The following is a 20,398-nucleotide window of genomic DNA, read 5'->3' on the forward strand; positions in this document are numbered from 1 at the left end:
GGGGGGGGGTCATGTCTTCTGGAGTCCCTCTAGTCTCAGTCAGACCATTAAGTCTGGTCTTTTTACTAGAATTTGAGTTCTGCACCCTACTTTCCTCCTGCTCCGTCAGGGACTCTCTGTTGTGTTCCCTGTGAAGGTGGTCATTGGTGGTAGCCAGGCACCATCTAGTTCTTCTGGTCTCAGGCTGCTGGAGTCTCTGGTTTATGTGGCCCTTTTGTCTCTTGTGCTAATACTTTCCTTGTGTCCATGGTGTTCTTCATTCTCCTTTGCTCCAGGTGGGTTGGGACTAATTGATGCATCTTAGATGGCCACTCGCTAGCTTTTAAGACCCCAGTCATCGCTCTTCAAAGTGGGATGCAGAACATTTTCTTAATAAACTTCGTTATGTCGGTTGACCTAGACATCCCCTGAAACCACGGTCCCCGGACCCCCGCCCCTGCTACTCTGTCCCTCGAAGTGTTTGGTTGTGTTCAGGAAACTTCTTAGCTTTTGGTTTAGTCCAGTTGTGCTGACTTCCCCTGTATTGTGTGTTGTCCTTCTCCAAAGGGTTTTCAATGACTGATTTTTTGGAAGTAAATTGCCAGGCCTTTCTTCCAAGGCACCTCTGGGAGGACTTGAACTTCTAACCTTTTGGTTAGCAGCCAAGTATGTTAACTATTTGCACCACCCAGGTACTCCATATCTTTAAATTGTACTGCTATATAAGAGGAATTCATGCAAACGATTAGGTGCTGGGCTACTAACCAAAAGGTTGGTGGTTCAAACCCACCCAAAGGCACCTCAGAAGAAAGGCCTGGTGATCTGCTTCTGAAAACCCTGTGGAGCAGCAGTTCTATTCTGACACATGTGGGGTCACCATAAGTGAGAATCAACTCCATGGTCACTGGTAGCTGTATAAGAAAGGTATGATTTTTTAAAAAATCAACTTTATTATGGTATAATTTATAAAAGATGAAATTAACATATTTTATTTGGACAGGTTGATGACTTTGGACCCATATATTCCCCATATAACGACCACCCCAATCCAGATACAAGATACAGGATATTTGTGCTTCTCCAGAAAGTTCTCTCATGCCCCTTTATTTAGACATTCACCTGCTGGTGGAAACTGCAGTGTTGCTGTACTGTCCGAATGGAGATAAGAGGAGCAGGTGTATTCAGGGTGGAGTATTAGTGTGTGATGGGGCGAGGAGTTTAGGACTGCGAGTGGGGTGAGCGTGGTAATATTGAGCAGAAGCAGACTAGGCTCCTGAATGGCTTAGAAGATGGTTCCCACACAGTTCGGACCTGCTGTTGTTACTGTACCCTAGAGTTAGGCACAGCCAGTTGGGCGTTGAAGCATCTTTTCTTTTTTCTATGGGCTTTATTCTTTCTTTCTTTTTCTTTTTAAATAATATTTTACTATGTTTTCAGTGAAGGTTTCTACAGAAGTTTAGGTTCCCCTTCACCAATTTCTACAAAAGTTATTCAGTGACATTGGTTACCTTCTTCACAATACGTGAACATCCTCATTATTTCGTTCTGGTGGTTCTGTTTCATTAATCTAGTTTCCCTGCCCCCTTACATTCTCATCTTCGTTTTAAAGTAATTGTTGACCATTTGGTCTCATGTAGGTGATTGTTTTTAAAGGAGCACATTACTTATGCGTGATATTCATTACTGTATTTTTACACAAATAATGTGTGTTCTACATTTTTTTGCCTTTTGCAGCTTCCCTCCACGAGTTATTTCTTCAGCACATTATGCTAATCTTTTTTGTTGTTAAAAAAAAATTAGCATAGCAAGCTTATGAAAATACCTCATGGGGGGCAGGGGAGGGCACAGTCAGCAAAAAAGTAGAATGTGTGCGTTATTTGTGTAAAAATATGGTATTTTTTGAGCCAATTTGTATTTAGCTACAGGGTGACCTCAGGGGTTACTATCAGTTCAAGGTCTGAAGAGTATCTCAGGACAGTAGTCTTGAGGAGTCCTCCAGTCGCAACCAGCCCAGTAGGTCTGTTTTGTTGTTTGTTTTTATTAGGAATTTGAAATTCTCTTCCACATTTTTCTCCCATTCTATCAGTGTCCATCTGTTGTGGCTTTGATTAGAGGTTGGTATTGGTAGCCAGGCACCATCTAGTTCTTCTGGTCTCAGGGTAGATGAGGCCATGGTTTGTGTAGACTATTTGTCCTGTAGACAAATTCCTGCTTTGAGTCTTTGGTTTCCTTCTTTCTCTTTTGCTTTGGACAAGTAGATACCAATAGTTGTATTTAGATGGTCACTTGTAAGCTTTTAAGACCCCAGACGCTACTCAGCAAACTAGGATATAGAACACAAACTTTATGAACTATGTTATCCAAATTGACCGAGATATTCCATGAGACTATGGTTGTAATCCTTCAAACCCAGAAATCCAATCCCACGAGGTGTTGGGTTATGTCTAAGAAGTGTCTGTAACTGTGCTCCCTATGTACTTTATTATATATATGACTGTATGCGCATACTGTCACATAGCAGCATATACATACACCTATATTTACACACATATATACATACCTATACACGTATAATGCCTGCATACATACATACATATATACCCTCACGTATATGGGCCTTATTCTGATTCAGAGGTTGTAGTGTGTGTAGTCTAAGGATGTGCTTCTCAGCCTATTTCCATGAATAATGGAGAACATTCTGGCTGGAACTGGGCCAGTGTCTTTCTTATCTTTAGTTCATTGGTATTCTGACCACTTTTGGCCTTTCTGTGTCTATTTATACTGTTTTATTGGGAGGTTGAGAGGAGGTGTACCCAGTGTGGCTGCCCTGCTGCCTGTTACACAGCAAGGCTCACATGACTTTTAAAGTGTCTGCGTTCTATCATCATCAGAAGGGGAGATGGGTCACTTTAGAGGCCTGTTTTGGAAACGAGTAAGATTTCAAGACGTAAGTTTTGTTTATCTTGATTTTTACTAAGGCTTTTGATTTGGTCATGAATCACTCCTTCACTGACCAAATAGGAAAACAAAGTTTATATTTGCAGTCACCAAATTGTGGCCCAGAAAATTCAGTCCCCTCCCGCCTCCCCACCTTTCTTTTCTCGTTTTGTGACTTTTACTGTTATGTCGCTCATTCCTGGTAAAGGTGGTATGGGAAGTCAGTGTCCACAGCCGTGCCAAGGCAGGAATGAGTTAGGGCTGCGTGGCCATCAGGCTTGAGTTTGAACCCATCACTCCTTCCCTTTAGCATCTGCTAACCTCATTCTTCCCATCAGGAACCAAGGTAACTACCTCATGCGTCGTTGATGAAGAGAGCATTTTACACAGACACACAGGGAGTGCCTAGAACATAGCAAGCATGTAATACACTGTATTATTATTACAAATAATTTCTCCATTTTTTCTCATTCTGAGAGGTTCAAGGCATAATTTATTAAAATGAGTTCATCTACTTCAAGTCTCGGTTGCTTTTGCTCTTTTTCAGCACCTTGCAGAGGGAGCGTGTGCTGTTCCTGAGTGCATACGTGGTAGACAGATGAGTGTTGTCTGCCCTGTGCTGCTCTAGATGCCCCGTCTTGGAGTGCCCAGTGGAGAAGAGATGGACTCCAAAGCTGAAAACTCACACGTGTGGCCCACAGCTGCAGAGCACGAGCAGAACACTGCACAGGTGAAGACTGGTCCTTTCCAGCCGTGTGTCCATAGCTGCTTTTTAGTTGGGTGCAGTTAGCTGGCAGCTAAAGAAATGACAGCTACTCTGTGGTGATGAGTATTTAGGAGGGAGCTGACTTGAAGAACTTGAGCACGAGGAATAGGCAGTGTTTCTGTACTTTAAATGCTCCATCCGGATGGCTCACTGTGATTTAGAAGAGCTCAGCTACCACCTATAGGCTTCTCTGCCTTTTCTGCTACTTATTGCTGTCATCTTCCTGTTTAATTTTATATTGCTGGTGCTGCTTCCTCAAACTGTAGTTTGTTTCTTTTATGTTTCCCAGTAGAGGATTTTGATTCTCCTTGTGTAATGAGGCACAAGGTATGTCTATAAAATGAGTGGCTTTTTCTTTTGTTTTCTTTTTAAATTCTGAATGTTAACCTCTAAATGACAGTTGTCCCATTATCAGTCAGCAGCTTTGGAGGAGTGTCCCCTCTTCAAATGGTGCTGTCATTGATGATCTCTGCCTTTCCAATTCCCATCAGAACCAACTCCACATGCTTTTGACTGTTCTTAGCAAAGGCAAATCTCTGCATCTGGGCTCTGGATTGGAGTTTTGGGAAGAGCTAGCAGTCACGGGGAGCCATGTTTTATATGTGACCAAAGTATAAAGCTTAGTTTTTAAGCAAAAATGGTATTATAATAAAGTAATAAAGTCAATCATCTGGTGTGATTTAACAATCTGAGTCTGAATACTTAAAAAAAAATTCCAGAGATGTTTTCAGCAGAATAGTTGAGAATGCTGTCCTGTGTCCCAGGGAATCCATTTTGAAGGCTACTTTCCTGTAGCTAGATATTTTAGTGTATTTTGTGTATACTCCAGAGTGTAGTCAGTAAAAGCACAGAACAAAGGGACACCTGGTTGTGACACTGTACTTGACCGGGGTCCCCATTGTGGGTAAGCAGACGACAGAGGTCAAGGCCCCTCCAGCATCTCCTCAGTTGTCCTTTTCCTAGAAGACGAGGGAGTGGTGAAGAGCCCAACTGGAAAACTTGGATGGCTCTTCATTTGAGGAAATGTTTTTTCTTTTTTAAGCATTAAAACTAGTCTGTGGTTTTGATGCTAATGAACAAATCTAAACAGAAAGTCACAAAATTATCTTACAGCAATGAAAGCTGAGCAAATATGTGATAAGCCTAGTTCTTCTACTATACAAACTATTTTTTCATGGGCAAATTGAATATATGTAGAAGTTGATAGAGAGGTGGAAGTTTGTTGCATTTCTGTGGTGCTAGATTGCATGTGGTCCTCAGGTTTCTTTCTGGGGATTCCTTTGGGATCTGTCATTCCCCACTGTAGAAAACTGAAGTAATAAAAAAATTAGGTTCAAATCCAAGCCAATGTACGAGTAAGGATTCCAGCCTAAGAGTGCCTGACTTCAGTATCAACATATAAATTCTTTCTCTCTCAACTGTGCACTTTCGCATCTGCCCCCATACCTTAAATGCAGGGTGTCAGGTAGTCTGCCAGGCTCTAGCCTTCAAGAATTCAAACCTCCAAAGCTGACAACTCAGAAAAGATTTTACAACACTCAATATCTACTTCAGTTCTTTAGTTCTTGGGAGAAGGGGAATTATTTACTCTGGTGACAACTGAATCAGTTTTCCAAAAACTCTTTTTTTTTTTTTTTATTGTTAATGTCCTCTAATTTATTTTTAAAGCAATGCTTTTTTTCCCCTTTCATTAATGTTCTTTTTTTTTGTACTTTAGATGAAGGTTTATAGAACAAACTAGCTTCTCATTAAACAGTTAGTACACATATTGTTTTATGACATTGGTTAACAACCCCACGACATGTCAACACTCTCCCATCTCGACTTTGGGTTCCTTGTTACCAGCTTTCCTGTCCCCTCCTGCCTTCTAGGCCTTGCCCCGGGCTGGTGTGCCCCTTTAGTCTCATTTTGTTTTATAGGCCTGTCTAATCTTTGGCTGAAGGGTAAAGCTCAGGAGTGACTTCATTACTGAGCTAAAAGGGTGTCCAGGGGTCCAAAAACTCTTAAAATTAGTTTATTAGAATTTTCTGTATTTTTACCTAACTGATAAGGAGGAGTTCTATTGTATTCATTGATTCAGCAGACATTTACTGATATGCCTCCAGTCTGTCCTTTGAGTATGAAAGAACTTACAGGAAAGAAAGTGACCTTATTTGCATGTGTTTGCTGAAAGGCACTATTAGCTGTAAACTGGAATTTGTTATGATGTGTTGAGAGCAATTGGCTTTTGAGTCTAGACATATCTTCTCACGTCACAAAATAATTTGTATTTTGTAGTTTGGTAGTATTATCAACCAGGAATCTTCAGTCACTTTTCCAGGGTCAGTTAGCCATACCCTCATTCCTGTCTGAGAGTGATGTCTGTATTGGACATCTGAGGCAAACGGGGATTTAAGTCAGCTGTCTAATACTAAGCAGTCCATCAGGATCCTGTCTCCTAGTCACTAACTCCGTGTGGATGAAGGTTTCTCAGCCTCTGTTTTCCTTTCAGTGGGGGATATTTTAGAAAGGCAGGTGTGGACTGTGCTTGGTTAGCCGTGTACCTTTGTGGGATTGGTGTTCTTCTACAAGAAAAGATGCAACATACCCGTCTACCTTTCGCCCCAGGTGCACTTTGTTCCGGACACTGGAACTGTGACCCAGATCGTCTACACTGATGAGCAGGGTCGTCCACCCCAGCAGGTGGTGTACACGGCAGACGGCGCCTCCTACACTTCAGTGGATGGCCCGGAGCACACGCTGGTTTACATCCATCCTGTGGAAGCTGCGCAGGCACGTGAGGTGTTATTTGTTTACAGTTTTCTTATTAACTAATTAATTCATCAGTCACTTCCGCTTTCCCTCTGCCAGTCCCCGTGCTAGGTGCTGGTGAGACAGAAAATATTTGGATAAGATTTGTGCTCTCCAGGAGCTTGCAGCAGACTTGGCAGAGGATGTGTGACAGGGGTTATTTATTTAAATTAAATGTGAAGAGCTAGAGTACTAGCCTATATCAGCTCTTCTCCCCAGTGACCACTGACTAGATTATGAGTTTGTTACTTTTGTTAAGTATCAAGAACCAGGCCAAAAATGGCATTTAGTTTTGTAGAACTAAAGATACGTCATACAGATTATTTCAGTTAAATGTGTAAGCTGAGGGTCAGGTTAGCTTGTTAACATAACTTACTGATTGGTAGGACTGTGATAGAACCAAGTGGTTCCTGGTGAAATTGGTACAATTATAGCTATTTTATTTTTTTGCCAGAGACTTGGGGCATCAGTTTTCCAATGCATGACACAAATGTTTTCCCATATACAAATGCTTGTTTCTCTTGTTAGCACTTTACAATGGACAAAGTGCTTTTAAACATATGTGTTAAAAAAATAAATTCCATGCTTGTATAGTAGGATGCTGGTAATAGCAATTTGCCCTCATTCAGTATTTAATTAAGTGGCTCTAATCACTCCTGAGAAGAAGCGGGCCCTCCTAATTAATATCTTTCAAATCTATGTAAAGATGAAATAGCCCAGTAGTCAGGCGGGTACTTTGGGAATGCCTCTACTTATTTTCAGTCCCCTACCCTATTAAAATAAGCTAGTTTATGTAAAGAATGTCCTATGCCCAACTTGTAGTTTATTACTTTGTTACTAAATTTCTAAATTATAATAATAATTTTTTTTTTTTTTTTTGCATGTTAAATCCAAGAAGTGTGACACTGGCTGAAATTCTTTTCTATGTTCCTCTGGAATCAAAACTAAACCATAGTTCTTACTCCCATAGATTAGCTAAAAGGCTGGATGAATTAAAGTCATTTAAAAATTTTAGAGGAAAAAAATATTTTTCTAAATTGGAGATATTAGACGTGATGCTGTGGCTGAAATAGTTTTGAAGATTTTCCTTCTTGACTTAGCTTTGCTGCCCCGTGACCCACGCTACCATGTGTTTATAATGATTTTTTTTTTTTTTTAATTAAGACCTTACTGGCTTTATCCAAAAAAAGAACCTGTGGGACATTAATTTCCATTTATTTTCCTTCTAATTCTCTTCTGATAATAAATGTGCATGTATATTTGAAACAGCTGTAATCCTTATGACTATAATACTCCTCTGAATGTCTGTGCGCTTCCATCCGTTCTCATTTAATCACAGGCCCACTCCTGCCCTACACAGTGTGAACATTAAGTGCCCTCATTCATGGCCAGCCTTGTGTTTTCATGACATGCCTGCCTTAACTGACTGCGCTATGCAACCTCGACAGGCTTTGCAGAAGAGTGAAATTGTGAAGTATGTTAGACATTTGAGATGGTTAGCTTACACAATCTCTCTGGAGCCATTTGAATGAAAGGCTTTAGCTAAATGTAAGGTTACTATCTATCTTCTTTATTAATGCAGGATTATTACTAGCTGTAATGGGAGTTAACTCTCCCAAGAATTGGTGCTTAGCAGTAGGATAATTTTCCCTGTGTAGGCAAGCTGTCTAGAGATCTATTGATAAGTTGTTTTTTTTGTCTAGACTCTGTTTACAGACCCAGGCCAGGTCACATATGTCCAACAGGATGCTACAGCTCAGCAGGTGAGGAACTGCCTTTGTTGTTGTTTGGGGATAATACTGTGAAGGTTACCATCCTTGGAATGTCTCCCTTAATCCTCTGTACTTGCATTCTCTGCATGTTTGCCTTTTAAGTATTAAGAATGTTCTCCAGCTCCTTCAATGAAAACAAAACAAAAAAATGCACTAACCTGCTCCAATCAATGTACCTTGGAAGAGCCTGGTAATAAAAAATGCTTTGTTGGGGCAATTGAAAAAATAAGCATATAAACAGGATACTAGCTCATGTCCTCAAAGAATAATCTTTAGTTTTAAAAGTGTATCTATATTTTTTAATTTGGAAACATTTTAGTGCTTGTTTCATTTTTAAATATTGAAACAAATTCCTGTTTAAATTACATATAAATCTGGTGGCAATCGTCCTCATTCTGGTTTCTTAAAAATTGGGATTATTCTTGGTTTTCTTTTAAAGCGTTTCTTCACCTTTAACCCCGTTTCTAATATATTCTATTTGACTTTGAGGGACTTCTTCCTTATTTTCCTCCAGGGTGTGAAACTGATAAGAAGGCACAGAAGCTAGATATTGTCACTGTTACTCTGAAGCGAATATGAATTCAAGCATATTTACTTTCCTGTCAGCTAGTATGACTTATCTGGCTGTATCTCCGAATGTCATGAATGACTCATAATTAAATTCTCATTAGTAAGCACTTTCTGCTTTTTTATTGTTTAGTTTATGAGAGAGAACTAATGAACCCTCATAAAATAGCCCGGGTGCTGCAGTGGCTAAGCAGTGGTTTGAGCCCACCAGCCGCTCCACAGGGGGAAGATGTGGCCGTCCGCTTCCGTAAAGATTACAACCTTGGAAACCCTATGGGGCAGTTTTACTGTGTCCTGTAGGGTCACTCTGAGTCGGGAATGACTTGACACCAATGGGTTCAGATATGTCCATTTTTAAATTTGAAAAATAATGAGTAGTAGTGCTAATATTATTGGTGAAATCAGGAGAAAGTTCTTAGGAGTCTTTGTTATACAAATTATAACTGAATTTTTGATTGGTAGTGCACTATAATTTTGTGAGATCTGTGAACTTGAATGAGAATTATTATTTTATTTTAATAATTTTATACTAATTAGGTGTTTTCTTGACCAAAAAAATTTTCTGTAAATATTTATTGATTCCATCAAGCAAGCGTGAAATTGTTAGCTTTTACTATTCAGTGGGAAAAAAATGAAATGCCTTTGAATGTCTTCCATAGATGATTAATTCATTCATTGATTTTTAGAGTATTGATTTCTTTTCATAAAAAGTTGAAGCGATACGAAAAAAAGACGTTTAAAAAAAACCAAAAATCCAACAACACCCCAAATTCCCAGGAACGTTAACTTAATATTTGGTAACTATTATTTCAGAGACACATACATAGAGAAAGATAAACAAGCCGGGGGGAATATGTGTCATGCTCTAAATGCTATTATTCATTTAAAAGTTTTAAACTTAAATTTACTTGAATTTAGCAGAAGAAAAAGAAATTGAAGTGACATTGAAGGCGGTTGGAGTCATTCTTTTTTCTAACCTGCATTTCAGCCTTACCACATGGTGTCCGTCAGTTCCCCGGAAGTCAGCCCAGGTGTACTTCCTCCCACTTTCCTCACCGCTGTTTTGTGTCGGTTAAGTTATTGTTGAAAGTAACATATTTATGTTCTGTTCGGTAACCACAGTTATTTAGAATTTTGCCCCACTATCACCATTTAATTTGCTTTGGTGAAATCTTGAGTCTAATTTTGATATTTTCTTCGTGCCTTTTCTGTCTTAATGGCTAGGTGATTCTTTCTCCTTGAAGTGTTTCTTTGATGTCTAATGACTTCACCAGCATATGAATCCGAGTTTCCTAGGACAGGATGTGTCTTTTATTTTACAATTCTAAGGATAATTTCTATCTATTTATTTTTTAATTGTACTTTAGGTGAAGGTTTACAAAACAGTTTCTCATTAAACAGTCAGTACAAGTATTGTTTTATGACATTGGTTAACAACCCCACAACATGTCAACCCTCTTCCTTCTCAATCTTTTTTTTTTTCAGTGAAAATATACATAGCCAAAGATACACCATTTCAAAAATTTCTACGTGCACAGTTCAATGACAATTACGTTCTTCCAGTTGTGCTGCTATTCTCACTTTAGATGAAGGTTTACAGAATAAAATAGTTTCTCATTAAACAGTTAGTACACAGGTTGCCCTGTGACAATGGTTAACAACCCCACTACATGTCAGCACTGTCCTTACTCAGCCTTGGGTTCCCTATCTCCAGCTTTCCTGTCCCCTTCTGCCTTCTAGTCCTTGTCCCTGGACTGCTGTGCCTCATTAGCCCCATTTTGTTTTGTGGGGCTATCCAATCCCTGGCTGAATGGTGAACCTCGGAAATGACTTCACCACTGAGCTAAAAGGGTGTCTGGGGGCCATACTCTTGGGGTTTCTCCGGACTCTTTCAGGCCAGTAAATCTAGTCTTTTTTGTGTGTGTGTGTTAGAATTTTGTTCTATATCCTTCTCCAGCTCTGTCCAGAACCCTCTGTTGTGATCAGAGCAGTCAGTGGTGGTAGCCGGGCACTGTCTAGCTGTACTGAACTCAGTCTGGTGGAGGCCTTGGTAGCTGTGGTCCATTAGTCCGGGATGTGTCTTTTTGATGTAGAGGTTAAAACTTTACTTCAGGAAAATTTCAATCTATTCTAGCTTTGAAAATTCTTTTGCTCGATATTCAGGAAGATCAGCGAGCAGTGCGTATGTTGTCTCTTCTTTGCATTCCATATCCAACATTCTCTATGCAGTCATTTCTGTGTATGTTCTTTTCCATTTTATTTGTGTTCTTTCTTTTAGCCTGTCCACCAGGCCACCTCACTGTATTTTTTTTTTTTACTATTTAATTAAAATATATGTATATATCTGCAAAAATCATAAGCACATAGCTCAACCATATGTTCTGAAGAGAACATGCTCTGTAACTGGCACCCAGATTGAACAACAGAATACCACCAGCTCCTAAAAGCACCTTCATGCTTCCTCACAGTTACATAGCCTTCCCTTCTCAGAGGTGACTGCTCTCCTGCCTGCTAACACCATAGATTAGTTTCCCATTTTTGGACTTGACATAAATGGAATTGTATAGTATGGTTTCCTTTTCACGTGGCTTCTTTGCTGAACATTATACTTGGAAGATTCGCGTTGTTGTGTGTAGCTGTAGATTTTTTTTCCTTTCATTTTTATTGCTATTTAGTATTTAGTTTTATGAATATACCACAGTATATCTGTGTGTTACACTATCAGTTGTTTCCAGTTATGGCTGTTAAGAATAATGGTGCTGTGAATGTTTTTGTATATGACTTATAGTCTTCATGCACATACATTTTTGTTGAGTGTATATTTAACAGTGAAATGGCTGGGTTATAAGGTATATCAACTGTTAATTAATAATATTAAACCATTTTATGAAGTATTTAGTAGCAATTTACATTCATACCAGCAGTATCTGAGCATTCCAGTTTCACTGCATCTTTACTGTACTTCATATTGTCAGTCTTGCTCATTATAGCAATTTTCCTAGGTATGTAGTAGTATAGTGCTGAGTATCTTTTCATGCATTCATTGGCCATTTGGATATGCTTTTGTGAAATGCTGGTTAAATTCTTGTGCCCTTTTTTCTGTTGGATTATCTTTTTCCAGACAAATAGGATTTCTTTATATATTCTGTATCCAAGCCCTTTGGAGTTCCGTGTTGCAAATATCTTCTCCACTCTGTGGCTTCCTTTTTCACATCTTAATTACGTATTTGGATGAAAAGAAGTTCTTCATTTTAATATAGTCCAATGTCCATCTTTTCTTTTATAGCTAATGCTTTTTTCCCCAACCACATAACTATATATATATATATTTAAATAATATTTTATTGTATTTTTGGTGAAGGTTTACACAGCAGTTTAGGTTCCTCTTCAGCAATTTCTACACAAGTTGTTCAGTGACATTGGTTACATTTTTCACAATGCATGAACATTCTCATTATTTCCATTCTGGTTGTTTGGTTTCCCTTCGCCCTTACATTCCCATCTTTGTTTTCAAGTAATTGTTGACTGTTTGGTCTCATACAGGCGATATTTTAAAGCAACACAATACTTAAAGGTGATATTCATTATTTTATGAGCCAATCTGTTATTTAACTAAAAGGCGACCTCAAGGGATAACTTTGGTTTAAGGTTTAAAGAATATCTCAGGACTATAGTCTTGGGGAATCCTAGAGTTTCAACTGGTCCAGTAAATCTGGACTTTTTAAGAATTTGAGTTCTGTTCCACATTTTTGTCTTATTCTATCATGATCCATCTATTGTGGTCCTGATCAGCATGGTTGGTAGTGGTAGCCAGGCACCATCTAGTTTCTTCTGGTCTCAGGGTAGGATATATCCCTTAATTTAAAATTAAATTAAAAAGACAGTTTTTTGGGTAGAGGTCTTGCACATGTTTCAATAGATTTATTCCTAGGTATTTGATTTTTTTGGTTGGTATTATAAATGGTATAATTTTTAAAACATTTTGTTTTTAAACTTACTTTCATATAGAAACACCGTTAATTTTGTATTGTCCTTGAATTCAATTTTGCTGTTAGTTCTAATAATCTATCTGCAGGTTCCTTTGGATTTTCTCAGTAAATAGGCATGTTAGTAAATAGGCATGTTGTCTGTGAATAACAAGTGTTTTTTCTTTCCAGTTCTTTCCTTTTTTCCTCTTAGTCTACTGGCTAGGATCTTTAGTACATTATTGAATAACAGTGGTACTAGTAGGCTTCCTTTCTTCCTGTTCTCAGAGGACAAGCTTTCAATATTTCACTATAAGATGATGTTTGGCGTAAGTTTTTTTGAAGAAAGTTCCCTTTATTTCTAGTTTTCTAAGAGTGTTCATTGTTAATTGATGTTGATTATTATTAATGGATTTTGGTTTTTCTCAAATGCTTTTTTTGAATTGGTTGACATTATCATATGATTTTTCTCCTCTTTTCTGTTAATATAGTGAATTACATTAACTGATATATAAAAATTAAGCCTGCTTTGCATTCTTGGAATAAACCCTATTTAGCCCTTTCATATATGTCTGGATTTGGTTTGCTCGTATTTCTTTGGGAGTTTTCTGTACGTATTCATGAGCCTATTATATTTTCAGCCAGTATATTTTTATTATTTTTTGCTTAATTAAAGTGGTTTTCAAGTTGGTAATATTTTTTCTTTTTCTCTAAATATCATACTAAAAAGCTACATCATCATTTTTATTGACAATATAGTGTTTTTGTTATAGATATGTACTAATATTTATATTCTCAATTGCCTATTTTTGTACATGTAGGCCCTTTCTTTCTTTCTTTTTTTGCTACTATAAAGAACACTATCATAGATAGCATATCAGACGATTTTTGTTGACCCTGTTCACTGCACCAAACTGTCAGGACAAGGTCTGGGGTTGCCAGCAAAAGCATGACTTACACGCTGGCATTGGATGGAGCAGCACTTTACTCACCCAGAGAAGAGACAGAGCAAGGTCACCTTCAGTAGTGGATGCTGGTCCCCCATGGCCAGCGGGTCACTCTCCACGGGTGACGCAGGGCTGGTGGTCTGCATGCACACCTTTTGTGCTGCAGTTGAGAGACTCTATTTCTTCCCCACTGGGAAGATAGGGGGATAGGGTTGACCAGATGCCATATGGCACTCACACATGAGCAGAGCAGAGAGAGAAGGTTTACTGTATACCCAGAACAGGAATGCAGGCTCCCTGATAAGGGGAAGACACTAGGGGTTTGTGGGGAGAGACTCAGTTCCCAGCCTTCGTTATCAGGGAATGTTCCAGGCCTAAGACTTCTGACGAGGTGGCCCGGATGAGAGGCGCAGAGGCCATAATTGACTGTCCTTCCAACCATTTTCTTACAATAAATTCCCAAAAGAGAAATGGTAGGGAGAAAAAGTATTCACATTTTAAATTATTTAAGAACCAAGTTTTTTTTTTTTTTTTGGTGAATGTGAAAAAAATAAATAAATAAAGAGTTAAATGAAAACCTAGAATCCTAAATTTGAATTGGACTATCAGTATGAATTCATGATATATTTTCTCTTAAAAAAAATCCCTGTTTTCTAGCCCTGGTTACTGAAAAGATTTAAATACCATGATCAGCCCAGTAGCAGTGAATATCCCTAATGCTCCGATGTGGTGTCTAAATACTAATTTCCAATCAAAGGAATCAGACCTACTTGGAGAAATGGATGATTCAAGCTCTGGGGCAGGAAATGTACAAGATAATCCTGAAACATCTTGTCTTATCAGAATGCAAGGAAGCTATTACAACTTCTCTTCTGGGGTCCTATGGAAAGAACTCAATATCTAACTTGAAGGGGCCAAAATGGGACAATTGGAGCCATAAAAAGGATACTATCTACAAAGGTTAAAATACATTATCTATATTTAAAGTCCACAAGTTCATGCTGATATTAAAAAATATAACTCATTGGTTGATTTTTGAGGATGCTAGGGGACCACTACATTTTTCTGAAAACTGGCAAATAAACGGAAGTAATCAAGCATGTATCCAGTCTTTCTCCCTGAATGTACTCAGGTAACCAAATACTTGATAAGGGAAATTTCATCATTATAGAAGTATTATAACTAATAAATAAAGAGGGAATGATAGGCTTAGAATATCACCATTTTACATACCTTAGTGAAATTATAGATCTAGGCAATGGTTATCAACAACCTGAAACCAATAGAAAAGGCCAATGAGGAACTTTATAATGGATGGATCAGGACAACACATAACCTTCTGGACACACTTTAAAAAAAATTTATTTTTTTGGTGAAAATATACACAGCAAAACACACCAATTCAACGATTTTCACGTGTACAATTCAGTGACATTGATTACAGTCTTCAAGTTGTACAACCATTCTCACTATCCTTTTCCAAATTATTCCACCACTGTTAATGTAAACTCACTGCCCCTAAGCTTCTCATCTAACCTTTCGAGTTGCTGTTGTCAATTTGATCACATAGAAATAATTCTTGAAAAGAGCATAATGCTCAAGCCAGGCATTCTTTACTAATGAAGCTATACTATTGTTTGGTTTAAAGATGGCTTCAGGGATAGTTTCAGTTTAATGTTTAAGGTTTAAAGATTATCTCAGAGCAATAGTTTTGGGGGACATCCAGCCTCAGTGGCTCCAGAAGGTCTGAATTCCATGAGAATTTGAAATTCTATTCCAAATTTTCCCCGTTTTTGATCAGGATTCTCATATACAGGTATGCGTTGCTTAACATCCATGATATATTCTGTGAAATAGGACGTTACGTGGTTTGGATGTTGTGTGAACACCATATTATATACAGGAGAGAGATGCACGGGACAATCCCTGGTCAGGCCTGGGACCTGCACCGCCACCACCACCATGCCGAGGGACTGTGCGAAAACTTTGGCTCTGCTGCCACCGGTCCTGCATGGTTGCCACCCGGTCTCTGACAGCTGCGCCCGGCCCCTGCCCGCCTGCTGGGTGCACACTCAGCATCTGACCAGCCGCCTCCCAGCCCCGCTGTCTGCCTTCCCCATCTTCTCTAGCAGGCTTTGCACTCTTCCAGCCCCACCTGCCCAAGCCTGAAACGCTCAGTGGCCACCACCATGGGAAGAGCTGAGTCCTCAGGCCTGGATGCCACATGTAGGGCACCCTGGCCTAGTGGGGCAGTGGCCTCTGCAGGGCATCCCCTTTGGCCGCTCCAGCAGTGTCTGCGTGGTCCCTGCCTGAGGCGAGCATGGTGGGACATGCAGCCGCGGATGGGCATCAGGACCCCCCTCTCCCTGCTACCCCCAGGTCAAGTGAACGTGAGACCTGGAGAGCTAGTGAGAGACAGATCGGATCTCCCTGCTTAGCAAAATACATCCACTACATCCCGTTCTCTGATCGGAATAACCTTATGGGACCACGGATGTATATGCAGTCAGACAGTGCCCTAATTGATGTTAAGCAACACTTGCTTGTAGACTCTTTGATCAGAATGTTCAGTAATGTTCACCATCCAGTTCTTCTGGTCTCATGGCAAAGGAGGCAGGTGTTCAGGGAGGCAATTAGCCACACATTCATTTCCTTATCCTGTTCCTGACTCTCCTCCTTCCTCTATTGTTCAAATGAAAGGAGACCAATTCGCATGCCTTGGATGGCTGCTTGCAAGCTTTTAAGACCCCAGACCCCAGGAACTACTCAACAAACTAGGAGGTAGAACAGAAACACTAAAAATGATATTAGGCCAATTGACTGGGATGTCCCATGAAGCCATGATCCTAAACCTTCAAACCAAGAAACCAAATCTCATGAGCAACTACATAAGCAGCCTCAGCAGCTGCTTTTTTTTTTTTTAATATGTACAACACGACATTTGCCAATTCAGTCTTTTTCAGGTATATGATTTATTGATATTACATTAATCATATTGTACAACCCTTACCTTAATCACTGCAAAGTTTCCCATTACCAGAAATTGAAACTTACCACTTCCCAAACAATGACTCCCCATCTCCCCTCCCTCCTGCCCCTGGTAACCACTCATAAACTTTGGTCTCTATACATTTGCCTATTCTTGTCATTTCTATAAGTGAGATCATACAACATTTACCCCTCTGTCACTGACTTATTTCACTCATGCTTTCAGCATCCATCCACGTTGTGGCATCTATCAGCACTTCATTTCTCTTACTGGCTGAGTAGTACTCCGTTGTATGTATGTACCACATTTTGTTTACCCGTTCATCCGTTGATGGACATTTGGGTTGTTTCCACTTTTCGGCTGTTGTAAGTAACGGTGCAATGAACATTGGGTATGATAATGTGTAACCAAAAACAAACAAAGCAAACTGGTTGCTGTCAAGCCGATTCTGATTCTTAGCGACCCTATAGGACAGAGTAGAACTGTCCCGTAGGATTTCCAAGGTTGTAATCTTTACGGAGGCAGACTGCCACATCTTTCTTCTGCCGAGTAGCTGGTGGGACTTTTCCGTTAGCAGTTGAGCGCTTTAACCACTATGCCACCAGAGCTCCTTATGATAATATGTAAAATATAATAATCCTGATAATCTTTAACCTTAAACCAAAAATATCCCCAAAAGTCTTCTTAAAACCAAACAATAGTTTAGCCTAACTAGTAAATGAGGTCTGCCTTGAACATTCTGCTCTTTTAAGAACTGTCTATTTGGGATCAAAGTGACAAACAGCAACTTGAAAGATTAGATGGGAACCTTAGGGGGCAGTGATTTTATGTTAATGGGGGAGGCAGGACTCAGAAAATGAGGGTGAGAATGGTTGCACAACTCCAACAATGTAGTCAGGGTCACTGAATTGTACACGTAGGAACTGTTGAATTGGTGTATGTTTTGCTGTGTATACTCTCAAGAGCAACAACAAAATAAATAAAATAATAATAATTTTCTCAGAGATGTATACTGAACTATTTACAGATGAAAATGTATAATGTCTGGGTTCTACTTCACAATGATTTAGTGAGGGGGAGGGTGGGTGGTAGAACAGAGGAAATGTGACTGGACATGAGTTGGTAATTACTGAAGCTGAGTGTTGGGTATGTGAGGTTTATTTTACTGTTTGCTTGACTTTTATATATGTTTGAAATTTGGCATTATAAATGAGAAAATTATTTTGATAACACTTTCTAAATTGCTTTTTAGATGCTGAAAAACATCCTATTCCCACCAGCAATGTATAAGAATACCCGTTTTCACACACCCCTGTCACATTGGCACCCTGGTGGCGCTGTGGTTAAGAGCTCGGTTGCTAACCAAAAGATTGGCAGTTCGAATCCACCAGCCGCTCCTTGGAAACCCTGTGGGGCAGTTCTACTCTGTCCTGTAGGGTCGCTATGAGTTGGAATCGACTTTTGGCAATGGGTTTGGTTTTTTTTCTTTTTGGTTTGTCACATTGGGCATTTATATTCTTTTTAGTTTTTGTCAATCTGATAGGCAAAATGGCGTTTTGTTGTTTTAATATTAAGGCATAGTTTTAATTAAAAATTTTGTTGCTGTTTTCACCTCAGAGTGTCCTTTATTTTCTCCAATCTCCAGAAGAAATCTACTTGTTTCATGTTTTGTAAAAAAGGAAAATTGTGCTCAGACTTCTCTATGAACGTGGCGTTACACAGCACTATAGTGATTGGCTTAGTCTTTCTTTATGAAGCTCCCTGTTGAAGAAACTAACCAGCATAGTTTTTATTTCTGGCTATGATTGTCAGTGTGTTCAGTGACCTGGATAAATTCTGGAATAGAGGGTTAGAGTGGGGATTTAACACAGATGATGTTTTTGGTTTTGGTTTTTTGTTTTTTTGCCTTAGCAAAAAGTGTTCCTTTTTTTCATTTGTTTTCAGTGCTGGCAAAATCTGATTGAAGCCTTTCTTCATATATGTATTTTTCATGTATGCCTTTGCTCATCCTTGAGGATGGTCTTGGTGCTCTCGAACATGGAAGTACAGTCTTCTCTTTGTTTCTGAAAGTGAACATGTGTGACTCCCCACACACTGAGAAGAAAATATGCTGCACTGATAATTGATCCCAGCAGGAATCAAGAGGCAGTCTGTCGTGATTGCTGCTGTCCAGTGTTGTTTCAGATTTCATTTCTCAGAGAAATTGTCTCCTGAAATTCATTATTACAGTTTCAGAATAATTAGAGAGTGGTATTAAGTGGGAAGGAAAAAGTATACCGTAAAGTTTAACAAATTTTTTCTTTTTTCTGCATTTTATTGTCTATGACAAAATGTATAGGTTTAAAATATTTTTGTTGCTTATTCTTTTGTTCCTGTAGATAAAATTGGCACGTGTTGCTTACAGACATTGTTGTTGTTGTTGCATGCTGGCTGTTACCTCAGGAGCATGTATGTGGCTGTCTTGTTGTTCTGGTATTCAAGGTATATGTGATGTTTACCTCTTCTGCTATCCTCCTTGAGTAGACTCAATTCTGTAGGGGCAGGTAGTGATGTAGTGGAAAAAGCAAAGGAGAGACAGAATTTGTGTTTTATATCCGCAGCTTAGGAGTCGTGTGACTTCAAAGGAATTTAAGTATATGGGTAACATTCGGTAAACGTCAGTTGAATTTGAATTAATTATTCATTAAACAAATTTTTAAGGCATACCTAAAACAAACGCTTTGCCATCATGTCGATTTTAACTCATAATTGGATACTATAGAACAGAGTTGAACTGCCCCACAGGGTTTCCAAGGCTGTAAATCTTTTGTTTTTTAACTTTTTTTTTTATTGTACTTTAGGTGAAAGTTTACAGAACAAATAGTTTTTCATTAAACAGTCAGTACACATATTGTTTTCTGACATTGGTGACAACCCCACGAGATGTCGACATCTCCCTTCTCGACCTTTGAGGGCCTTTTTTTTTTTGGTGAAAATATACATAGCCAAAGATACACCATTTCAAAAATTTCTACACGTACAATTCAGTGACATTGATTACGTTCTTCCAGTTGTGCTGCTATTTTCACTATCCTTTTGCAAATTATTCAATCACCATTGTCTTCAACTCATTGTCCCCTAGGCTCCCCATCAAACCTTTTGAATTGCTGTTGTCAATTTGATCTCACATATATAATTCTTTTTTTTTCCTGTACTTTAGATGAGTGTTTACAGAACAAAATAGTTTCTCATTAAATAGTTAGTACACATATTGCCCTATGACAATGGTTAAGAACCCCACGACATGTCAACACTGTCCTTACTCAAACTTGGGTTCCCTGTTAACAGCTTTCCTGTCCCCTCCTGCCTTCTAGTCCTTGTCCCTGGACTGCTGTACCTCATTAGTCCCATTTTGTTTTATGTGGCTGTCCAATCCCTGGCTGAACAGTGAACCTCGGGAGTGACTTCACCACTGGGCCAAAAGGGTGTCTGGGGGCCATACTCTCGGGGTTTCTCCAGGCTCTGTCAGGCCAGTAAATCTGTTCTTTTTTTGGTGTTAGAATTTTGTTCTACATCCTTCTCCAGCTCTTTCCAGAACCCTGTGTTGTGATACTGGTCAGAGCAGTCAGTTGTGGTAGCCGGGCACCATCTAGCTGTACTGGACTCAGTCTGGTGAAGGCCTTGGTAGCTGTGGACAATTAGTCCTT

General features: G+C 39.2%; 1 protein-coding gene across 1 annotated transcript in view; it reads left to right on the forward strand.

Moving 5' to 3' along the window:
• PRDM10 (PR/SET domain 10) overlaps window positions 1–20,398 on the forward strand; it is a 114,838-nt gene that overhangs the window by 40,115 nt on the left and 54,325 nt on the right. The window contains exons 2-4 of the mRNA XM_004379326.2: window positions 3,464–3,646; window positions 6,290–6,454; window positions 8,176–8,235. Of these exons, the coding sequence (XP_004379383.2) occupies window positions 3,545–3,646; window positions 6,290–6,454; window positions 8,176–8,235 (327 nt within the window). The 5' untranslated portion in view covers window positions 3,464–3,544. The remainder of the gene's footprint in view (window positions 1–3,463; window positions 3,647–6,289; window positions 6,455–8,175; window positions 8,236–20,398) is intronic.

Source organism: Trichechus manatus, unplaced genomic scaffold (assembly GCF_000243295.1).
Source record: "Trichechus manatus latirostris isolate Lorelei unplaced genomic scaffold, TriManLat1.0 scaffold00064, whole genome shotgun sequence".
NCBI classification, from domain to species: domain Eukaryota; kingdom Metazoa; phylum Chordata; class Mammalia; order Sirenia; family Trichechidae; genus Trichechus; species Trichechus manatus.